Raw genomic sequence first — 10,371 nt, 5'->3', positions numbered from 1 at the left:
CTTTATCTCCTCCAGTGTTACGCGCGTTACTGCACCGCGCTCCCTCCTCTTCGCATCACTACTCTCGATTGGTCGCTCTGTGTCAATAGCGTCGAAGAGTGCTGTTTGCTTTCTGACCAGCAGTACATGAATGTTTGCCCTACACAAGATGCGCAGTCGGATTTCCCATCAACAAGCGTGCGTTGTTTATTTTTAATTAGCGATGTCTGGAATATATTTCCCAGGGGTAACGAATAAAGGAAGATGTGTTGTAAAAATCTAATTAGTAGGATTATGAAGCATCCGTGTGTGCGTGGAAGCATGCGTGTGGGTATTGGTGAATGGTCTCAGACTAATCAACCAACTGATATGAATAAATTATGGTTAATAACGATATTATATGTTACACTGTAACCATTAAAATGTTAGTTAGAATTGCTATGCTATAAAAATAGGCAGTAAACTGACGGTAAAAAATTAAAAGCGGATTTATTTTACAGACACTACTTCACAAAAACGGACAAACAATATCGAAGTAATGTACCCAACTGCCATAAACTATGTACAGAAAATTTCACTCTAGTCTATCAACGTGCCTAGGGATTTTATGCCATTACAACATATTATGGTCAGCTTACTGCTCTGCGGTCTCTATGGCAACCGTGCCCACACAGCTGGTTCATCAAACAGCTATTTTGTAACACTCTACTATATGCATACAGTACCAATCCTTATTCCAATCCAATCCAATCCAATCCAATCCAATAAACACTAGAAACATTGTGGGATAACTGATTATAAAAGGAAGTGGGAACTTCTACCAAAGTGGTATGTACAAGTGACATCTGCTAAGTATTTTTAGCTGGTACCCATATTCTTGTTTTTATTCCTTTTATGCCTATTTCTGCCTTCTTTTCTCACATGCGTGCTCTTCTGATCAACTTTTTTACTTTTTTTACACGATAGTGGATTTGGGCCCTTAATCTTCTTTCTCCTTATCAATTTACTCTGAGGTTCCTCTAGACCAGCTGATCTCTTCAGTTGCAGTATCGTTCCTTTTTGCTCTTCGGCCGGTGCCACGCTGCCCCGTGCCAACTCATCTGCCACCTGGTGGCAATGTTTGGAAGGTTTATCTAGAACAACAGTGTTCATGTAGATAAAGAGGAGAGGAGTACCCGGAAGACTTGCAGCGTGCTCGGTTAACGTTCGGTCCTGTGAACGAAGAGAACAAGACCGCAAAATTACTTTCAATGCGATTCACTCCGTGCATGCTACGCTGTACGTCGGTCAACTTAAATAGATCAACGTATCTTTGTTAGCATGTTCTTTCGAGTTAGAAACGGTTATTTTGAAAGTTGTAGCACCGTTATCCGTTAAGCATAGACATTTAAACTTGTAAAACTGCCAGTATAAGGTCACCTGTTACATGTACCTGTGTCGCGATGAAATATTTATGCGGGTTGTCTTTACCCAACATCTTTTGTAGACATTTATTTGCCGACAACGGCTGCTTTCTGTCTTTGTGGCCACAAGGTAGCACAGGAAACTGCTTTAATATTACCAATGCCCCGTAGACAGCCTTTCCTGCAACAAACATAGTGGAAGACACGTATTACATCGCTACCAAAAACCGACCATACATATACGTTATATGCTAATACACGCATACAGGAAACAGTGCAAATGAGGAAAAATAAGGCCACTGCTTTATAAACCCAGCTTTATTAGTGCATACACGTGTTATATGCAAATATGTGCACATTTGCAAATTTTGCATGAATTCATGCAGTATATTAGAGTGTACACAATCATGCAATACATACATGTTTTAGAGATGTATTTTGAGTTGGGATACGGGATAGGTAAGTCACAAACCTGGAAAACCGTATGTTATGTTATATATGTTTCAGTGCGTGTTTGTACCAGACAATCAGAATGCAGAACGATATAGTTACTATAACTATTTTTATTCACATAAATGCTCAGCCGCCATGATGCAATCCCCACATTCCTATTATCCACTACAGATGGCAGCACCAGATGGTGTATGACTAAACCGAATAATTCTGTCCCATATAACCTTTTTTATATTTTGGTGAGGGTTATTGGGACAGAACGGGGTGCATGGAATTTCGTGAGATCGCATGCAAAATGCATGCGCTGCTAATGCGACCCGTACGCCGCTAATGGCGCGAAAAAAAACCTACCGTTCCCTTCTACATGGCTTTACCTTGCTACTGATATGTGTATACATTCACTTCAATCGTTATTCACTTCTTAGAAAATTGTTTTTCAGAAACCCCGCTTCATTTCACTTTAGTAAATTACACTCGCCATTTACAAACAATCAGACCAATCAGAGCGAGTCTTACAATAGCCTGGTTCTCGCTTGTATCTGTGGCGCTGCAGGAAGGCTGATAGACTCGCTCTGATTGGTCTGATTGTTTGTAAATGGCAAATGTAATTTACTAAAGTGAAATAAAGCGGGGTTTCTGAAAAACAATCTTTTAAGAAGTGAATAACGATTGAAGTGAATGTATACACATATCAGTAGCAAGGTAAAACCATGTAGAAAGAAACGGTAGGGGTTTTTTCGCGCCAATAGCGGCGTACAGGCCGCATTCGCAGCGCATGCATTTTGCATGCGATCTCACAAAATTTCTATGCACCCCGTTCTGTCCCAATAACCCTCACCAAAATATAAAAAAAGGTTATATGGGACAGAATTATTCGGTCTAGTGTATGACCAGATCTGGGATTGTTACAATATATACCTATCGATTCTAATTCTTGTAAAACACACGATGTCGTTGCCAGCTTAACTCCTGGTCCAATATACTTCGGTAATTGCTCGTTAATGTTGATCTTGCCTCTAAGTGCAGCCTGTGAGAATGTTCCATCTAAAAGAACCTAAAACATTGGAATTATAAGGCTATGAACAATATTGTTAGTGCTCACCACAACATGATAATACTCTGCGGGAATTGGAAGTTCCTATACAATGAGCTGCTTGTGCCTCCATTCTCCAATACCACCACCAGGTGGCGAGACTAACGTCAATACACAGCTGCATGGACACCCATCCTGTTGAACAAACCACGGAGCTAAATATAACAAGGAAAGGAAGCGCCGCCATATCTGGCCCAAACCTTTGCCATATTTGGCCATATTAGCCTAGAACAGATTAGTGTTCTATTGTCTCTGGGTTCGGGTCTGCACAGCCGTTTCAGCTGATTATGGTCCATAGATGGCGCACTTGAGGCAAAATGCATACAGCCAATCCGCTTCCTCTCCTTGTTATATTTAGCTCCTTGGAACGAACAACCATGTCACTGTACACAGATGCTATAGCCTTTAAATTACAGCTACATTGCCATTGGTTTGCTGTACGTTGGCCTATTGGCATTGCAGATGTATGACATGACTCATGACCAGGACCCTCACTGTGGCTGATAGGGTCTATGTCCCCAGGGGTACTGCCGGAACGTACCCAGGTACTATAATATATGCCAGACCGTACCTCGCCTACTCCACTAACGAGTCTAGGGAGTCGCCTACGCCTACTCCCTAACCCTAATCCTAACCATATCAAATAGTCACCAGGGTACGTTCTGGTATACTGGACCGTACCCAGGGTACGTTCCGGTATACTGGACCGTACCCAGGGTACGTTCCGGCAGTACCCTGGGGACATAGACCCTATGAGCCTCACTGTGGAAAAGAAGCAGTGTAAATGTAGCACCGGCAGCTGTGTATGCTAATAAAATGGTTTAAATATCTCCGTCCATAATATGATTGGTTCAAGGATAGAGAACATGGGTCCCAATAAAACCAATGTCATTTACATCAATATAAATATAATATTATATCAATATAAATAGGTTAGGGTTATGGTTAGGGTTAGGATTAGGGTTAGGGTTAGAATTAGGGTTAGGGTTAGGCACATTGGTTTTATTGGGACCCATGTTCTCTATCCTTGGGCCATATGATTTATAATATCACATCCCTATCAGCAAACAGCAGTGAGGTAGAGAAGTACCTGGAAAGGTGCTTGGATGTTGAAATGCGTCTTGTAGAAACTCAATATCCTTTTAGCATGTTTTTGCCTTTTTAGCTTCATCTCTGCCGTACAATATACCGCTTATTAGTGCGTTACAGGCCCATCGAGTATAAAATTAAACTGACTGTATCATGATCAATGAATCAATAATAAGAGATGTAAAGGACAGACAACATAACAATTATCAACACGCGTGTTCCCACGTCTAGATTGATTACGAACACAGGACGCTGAAGCGTGAAGACGGGTTATGGCCGCCCCGTAAAATAGGCAACCGCATATAACGTTATCAAAAATATTGCTCAAAAATCTAAACCACTGTACCGAAAAAACTGAATCTAGTCTTTAAGTAAAACTTACAGTTTTAAATAACACAGTGGAGTGTAGTTAAATAGGTTTGATCTTTTTACAAATATCTATAGAAGAAGAATGAGATTCTAAACATGGCCATGGGGTGAATGATATGCTTCTCTTCGGCGGTTGGAAAGCAAAGCAGCATGGCAGCTCCCAATACGAAACGGATTGTATATGTCGGCAAGTTATATTTGTTATCGTATAACTGCAATTATGCGTTATGAGAATTACTTCGGCTGCTTATTAAAGCTATACTACTATCATTACTACTACCGGCGATACAAAATCATTCAAGCAATACTTTGTAATGTTACATGATGATGGTACAGGGCGCGATGATATGTCACTTTTGTCAGGCACTACAGTCTGTCTACAGTAGGCCCGCCTAGTACATACGCATATACATTTGAGGGCCGTAGCACTGCGACTAGCAGAGGAACATGACGGGAAATTCTCGCGCGTAGCAATGGTGAGATTAGAAACAGTCGGAAACGGGCGAGTAGTGTCGCTTAAACGCAGTTTTTCCGCCCTTCCTGTAAACTCGCATAATGTTTGTCGGTCGAAAGTAACAAACAACACCCTCAACAACACCCTTGTCGATTTTAAAGGGACTACCCCCACATTTACGAAAATGACGTAGGTCTCAATCTAGACATCATCTCTATCCTTGAACCCTGTCTGCAGTGGCAGTGTCAGATTACACTAATTACTATTATTAGTACTACTAGTACTACTAGAGCCACCTTGCGAAGGCAAGGGCAATGTCATTGTCACTGCCATTCAGGCAACGCCAGTCGAATCGGTGACTAGTGTTGTAGCGTAGCCTTCACGAACAGATCTGCATTCGATCCTACTCCTTGCTGTAGTGCATGGCAAGCTAGTCATTGTAGCAACAGGCAGTGATTAGCTGAATTATGTCATATGTGGCATAATGTGCCTCCACATTGGATTCGTTTCGAATCCACCTCACTAGCCAGGTTGGATCAGGTGGAACGTATTCAGTGGATCCCATCGAACAAACGACCAGTTTATGGGACCAGTGTGATTCAGATCTTATTATCATTTTCATATAAACACGCCCTCAATCATAAATCCTCTGAGGTGAATCAGATTGGCCTGTTCTACAGCGAAGTACAAGATAAAGCAGTAGCATTCCGTCACAGGGTTTATGTTATTGTATTCATAAGTTATATATGCGCTGAGTTTATTTTGCACCCTAGGTTATAAGATTGTTGAACCCATGACAGCAATTTTTGGACAGTTAGAAATGTTACTATTTACTAGTACTATATAGTGGCTTAATTGTATTAAATTTTTTCCTTTTTTTAGGCGGCTTGGCCGAGGAAGTTGATGACAAAGTGCTTCATGCTGCTTTCATCCCATTTGGAGACATAGTAGACATACAGATTCCACTAGACTATGAGACGGAAAAGCACAGGGGATTTGCGTTTGTGGAGTTTGAAGCAGCAGAAGATGCAGCTGCTGCTATTGACAATATGGTAGGTAGAATTTATGCAATTTGTGGTGAGATTAGTCGTTAAAGGAAAAATCTTTTTGTGTGAATATGTATATTGATGACCTATTATAGATTTTTCTATCAGCTATATTTATTACTCCAGAATGATATATATATATAGACAAACTGACCATTTTTGCGGCATGTTTTTTGTAAATTGCTTACAAGTTGTACTTACATAGCACCAGCTTGTGTCTGACTGAAATATACATACCTTAGTAACCTTACAAATACATACGCACACACGTATATATATATATATATATATATTGTGGTAATGTTTTAGAATGAATCGGAGCTCTTTGGAAGGACAATACGGGTAAATCTAGCCAAGCCAATGAAGATTAAAGAAGGCTCTGTAAAGCCATTGTGGTCACAGGATGATTGGTTGAAGGAGCATGCTGGAGAAAAACCGGACGACGACGAAGAAAAAAAGGAAGAGAAAAAGGAAGATACAGAGGGTGAAAAGGAGGGTGCAAAACGACCACTGGAAACAGAGGAGGTCCGTTTTAATGCAGTATTTATGTCAGTATTGTCATTTATACAGCTGTAATTTCTAAGTGAAAGTCGTGAATTTTTAATTTGCTTATTAAATTTGTTACACGAACGTTTTTATCTTCAGGAAGCAGAACCGGTGAAGAAAAAGCAGAAGAGCAACGCCCAGGTGTATTTCGAAATAAAGATGGGCAGTCGATCGCTGGGGCGAATCGTAATGCAGCTAAGAGCTGATGTTGTGCCAATGACTGCAGGTTTGTGAGAATTTCCACTTCACACCGGTCACTACGTAGTGAAGAAGCTATTCAATCTTTGCATCATCTTTTAATTGTGTTGTGGTATTTAAAATTCCATGTTGAATTGATTGTACAATTTTAGTTGTGTAAAATTGATTGCTTTGATAAAGTAAATAGAGATATCCTTCAATATTAGTATGGGCCATATTCTACTGATTAATTTGGTTATTTTCAGAGAATTTCAGGTGTTTGTGCACAAACGAAAAAGGTTTTGGCTTCAAGGGGAGCAGCTTCCACCGAATTATACCACAATTTGTATCCATTTGTGATAGCAGATTAGAATGTAGTTCATGCTTGCATGAAAAAACCACGTGTTACTTATATTTTCAAAACAAAAATGCCTCATGAGAAAGTTTAGCAAGTAATGTAACCTGTTTGGAACATTCTAACAGGAAACATATTCAGTTTGAGATAACCGCTATTATAAAACATTGCTCATTAATTAGCTGCAATTAGCGATGGCATTTTTTCTGTTAAAAATATTCTCTTTGACCTGATGTTGGTGAAAGATGTGCCAGGGTGGCGATTTCACTAATCACAATGGCACAGGAGGCAAGTCCATATACGGAAAGAAGTTTCAAGATGAAAACTTCATATTGAAGCATACTGCACCAGGTAGGAAAAGCTGCAACTGCTGGTTCATGATATACAATATTGCACATAACCTTGTTACAGTTATTGTATGGACGGGTTCTTCAGTGGTGTTTGCCAACTGCAAAGAGTGGTGTGTGATTTATTGTTTGTAGGTACACTTTCGATGGCCAACTCAGGACCCAACACGAATGGATCTCAATTCTTCATCTGTACGGAGCAAACAGATTGGCTTGATGGAAAGCATGTTGTGTTTGGATCTGTTATTGAGGGAATGGACATTGTTCGAAAGATGGAGGTAGGGGTGGAGTGGTGTACTGTAGCAGTGTTTGAGTGAGAAAGTTATTGATTGCATGCAACTCATGCAGTAGTAGTGTTATTTGAGATCGTACACAGACTTGGGTTGTCCTACTAGTATCTAGAGAAGAGGGGGTGAAATTAATAATCTAGTGTTAGTTTATTTATCCATCTTGTTGTTGCTTCTCTTCAGGGAGCTGGATCCAAGTCAGGAAAACCGTCCCAGAAAATTACGATAACCGATTGCGGAGAGCTTTAGTTGCGATACGATCCAATTCTAGTTGATCTGGCAGCAGGGTATTCATGCCTGCAGTCTACTTAGCTGGAGAGCTATATAGAAGGGTGCAATGATCGCTTCTTTGCAGTGTATGCCAATTCTGATGCATTAGTAGTTTTGTTACTTGATTTAATTTAGTAATTTTAGTTAGTTCCAGTGAGTTGTTGTACATAGCAAAGCTGGTAAAGATAGTCCTAGTGTTTTAGTCTATTTATTGTAGCTTGTGTGGTCCTGTACCGCCACAGGTCACCACTAAACCAAGCTCGCCAATTGTAAAAACGTGTTACAGCTCTTCCTGTTATACTTTATATCTGGTTGCTTTCGGCTAGTGGTAACAAGCTAAATATATCGAATGACACTTTCTCTCATTAAATTAAATTCGTCTGCAATGATCAGTTTAAGTTGAGTGTCTAAACAAGAGAACAGGTGAAAAACTATAAATTGTTTGGAAATGCGAACACAAGTAAAATACAAGTAGTTTCAACCTCATTGTAAAAATATATTTACCTACAAACCCATAGAAACGGTTTCAATAATCATGGCAATAAATAACATCACGTGGTTCATTGTCAGAGTAGTCATAAGGCTGTGGTGAAACTTGCTAGTGTTACAATATAACAATAGCATTAACAATAACATTAACAATAACAATAACAATAACAATGGCTGTCTTGAATGAAATGGAATTTGGAAATCTTTGAGAAAAAGACGAATAATCTCTATATAATTGACATTTTGTCCATATGTAATGGCATTCACTTGATAATTACATAGAACAAACTAGAAACCAGTTCAGGTCCTATTTTAGAGTTTGGAACAAATTTACTAGGCATTGAAATGGTCCTAGAGATATGATAACGACAAAATGCTGATAATAAGCCTTGGGACTGCTAACCGTTCTGACAATGTTCCTGTAATTCTATAATTATAAATGGAAAATAAATTGTTTTGAAACGCACATACATTTATAGTTCGAATCTCTGGATTGTTTGTAAAATACATTGCATTTTAGATTTAAAAAATTCTTTCTAGAAAAAGATTTGTTATTATATGCCATTGTAGTTCCGTGACAGAAACTTGTTTTGTTTCTTTTATCTTTTTTTGTATTAATTTTATGTATTTCGTAAAATATAAAACCTATGCAGAGAACTAAAAACGTACAGCTCTTGTACTCATAAACCATATAAAACACTGTTTTTATACAATTAATACTGTTAACAACAATAAACGTTTTTATCTTAGCTAAAGTACATTTCATTGTGTTACAAACTATAAATGGCATAGCATGCCATCCACAGAATTGCACGAGCTGGCAAGTTTGTCTGCGATGGAAAGGTTGGGGAAGGGAGTCAAAGATTTCTGATGACTTTGGTACGAAAAAATTGGCAATACAAAAAATACAATTATTCTGTTTAAACATAGCTTAATTTTTTAGTTTTAGATAATTAGATAACTAATATATACTTACAGATATACGACCTAGCAAACTATAGCCACCAATGATCCACACTGATGATACTATTATATATGATCTACTGTTACAATGCAATGCAAGCTACGTGCAACACTCTTTCATGATAGTACATAAAACGTAGTACACTCATAGTACACTCTTTCATGATAATACGCAACATACATATATAATAGCATAGATAAACGATATAACAATATATAAGTTAAGCATGGGACCGTGTTATCATAATTAACGTATTCCACCACGTTAAAAAAACGGATACGAAAAAAACTATTACACAGCAAACTCGAATATCTCAGACTGTTAGATGGCAAGATTATACAAACGGAAATAAAAAAAAGTAACAAAAAATACCAATCAAATGTAAAATATTGTAAATTAAATTTCACACTTAATTTGATAAAGGCCATTTAAAACTTCATTTCTTTGTCTCTTCCTGATCCTCTTCTGTTGTTGTCCGATAGGAAATGCTCTTCATCAGACAGCCAGATAATCAAGAGTTTACCGCAATAACAAATGAGATCACCTTGGTATATAACCATGACAAATTGTAATAACAAATAAGGGGCACGAGAAAAAGAATGGTTAACGATGGGGTTAGAAAATACCAAAGTCAAAATATGAGATTACGCAGTGCATACAATCTGACCTAACACTCGCCTGATGCGTGGGTCTCGACTGTGACTTCCTCGTTTAACCACCCGCCCAACACTCCCAGCCCCTTCCCACCTACCCACCCAACACTCCAACCCCCTCCCCACCTATAGCGCCTGTACGTGATTCGCGTGGCCGTTAGCCTGCAACGGGCCGTCGCTCGTACTCGTCCCATGCGCCGGCAGTAACGACTTCTCCCGCGTCAGTGTCCCGGTTCTGGCTTCCACCATCTTGTAGTGGGTGTAGAGCAGGATGCCGAGCAGCGTGAGCGCGATTCCGAAGCCCTGCGAGATGCGGATGCTGTCGCCGTACAGCAAGAATCCGCCGACGAGGATGCTGGAGAACTTGAAGTGACCGATCATGTTGTAACTGCAGATC

The 10,371-nt window shown here is 39.4% G+C and overlaps 3 protein-coding genes across 4 annotated transcripts in view; 1 reads left to right on the top strand and 2 right to left on the bottom strand.

Moving 5' to 3' along the window:
• Positions 1–449: 449 nt before the first annotated feature.
• On the bottom strand, positions 450–4,269 carry LOC106815451 (rRNA-processing protein UTP23 homolog). The gene is made up of 4 exons (XM_014819909.1): positions 4,019–4,269; positions 2,754–2,889; positions 1,412–1,563; positions 450–1,191 (listed from the first exon to the last, which is right to left on the bottom strand). The coding sequence occupies exons 1-4, from the start codon at positions 4,097–4,099 to the stop codon at positions 838–840; spliced, it is 723 nt and encodes a 240-aa protein (XP_014675395.1). The 5' UTR covers positions 4,100–4,269; the 3' UTR covers positions 450–837.
• A 232-nt stretch (positions 4,270–4,501) lies between these two features.
• LOC106815454 (peptidyl-prolyl cis-trans isomerase E-like) lies at positions 4,502–9,115 on the top strand. Of its 2 annotated transcripts, none has more exons than XM_014819911.1 (8): positions 4,502–4,573; positions 5,723–5,892; positions 6,196–6,411; positions 6,532–6,658; positions 6,876–6,955; positions 7,210–7,315; positions 7,447–7,589; positions 7,782–9,115. In XM_014819911.1, exons 1-8 carry the CDS (start codon positions 4,537–4,539, stop codon positions 7,845–7,847), a joined length of 945 nt encoding a protein of 314 aa, XP_014675397.1. In that variant the 5' UTR covers positions 4,502–4,536; the 3' UTR covers positions 7,848–9,115. The 2 variants fall into 2 exon arrangements, with proteins under 2 accessions (XP_014675397.1, XP_014675398.1); XM_014819912.1 differs by lacking the exon at positions 4,502–4,573 and adding an exon at positions 4,779–4,862.
• A 971-nt stretch (positions 9,116–10,086) lies between these two features.
• The window catches only part of LOC106815453 (solute carrier family 35 member E3-like), a 6,336-nt gene continuing 6,051 nt past the window's right edge, over positions 10,087–10,371 (bottom strand). The window contains exon 5 of the mRNA XM_014819910.1: positions 10,087–10,362. Coding sequence (XP_014675396.1) covers positions 10,101–10,362 — 262 coding nt within the window. The 3' untranslated portion in view covers positions 10,087–10,100. The remainder of the gene's footprint in view (positions 10,363–10,371) is intronic.

The sequence above is a fragment of the Priapulus caudatus genome, unplaced genomic scaffold (assembly GCF_000485595.1).
Source record: "Priapulus caudatus unplaced genomic scaffold, Priapulus_caudatus-5.0.1 Scaffold1118, whole genome shotgun sequence".
In the NCBI taxonomy this organism is placed as follows: domain Eukaryota; kingdom Metazoa; phylum Priapulida; class Priapulimorpha; order Priapulimorphida; family Priapulidae; genus Priapulus; species Priapulus caudatus.
The sequence above is the reverse complement of the archived record's forward strand: the minus strand, read 5'-3'. Positions and strand labels throughout refer to the sequence as shown.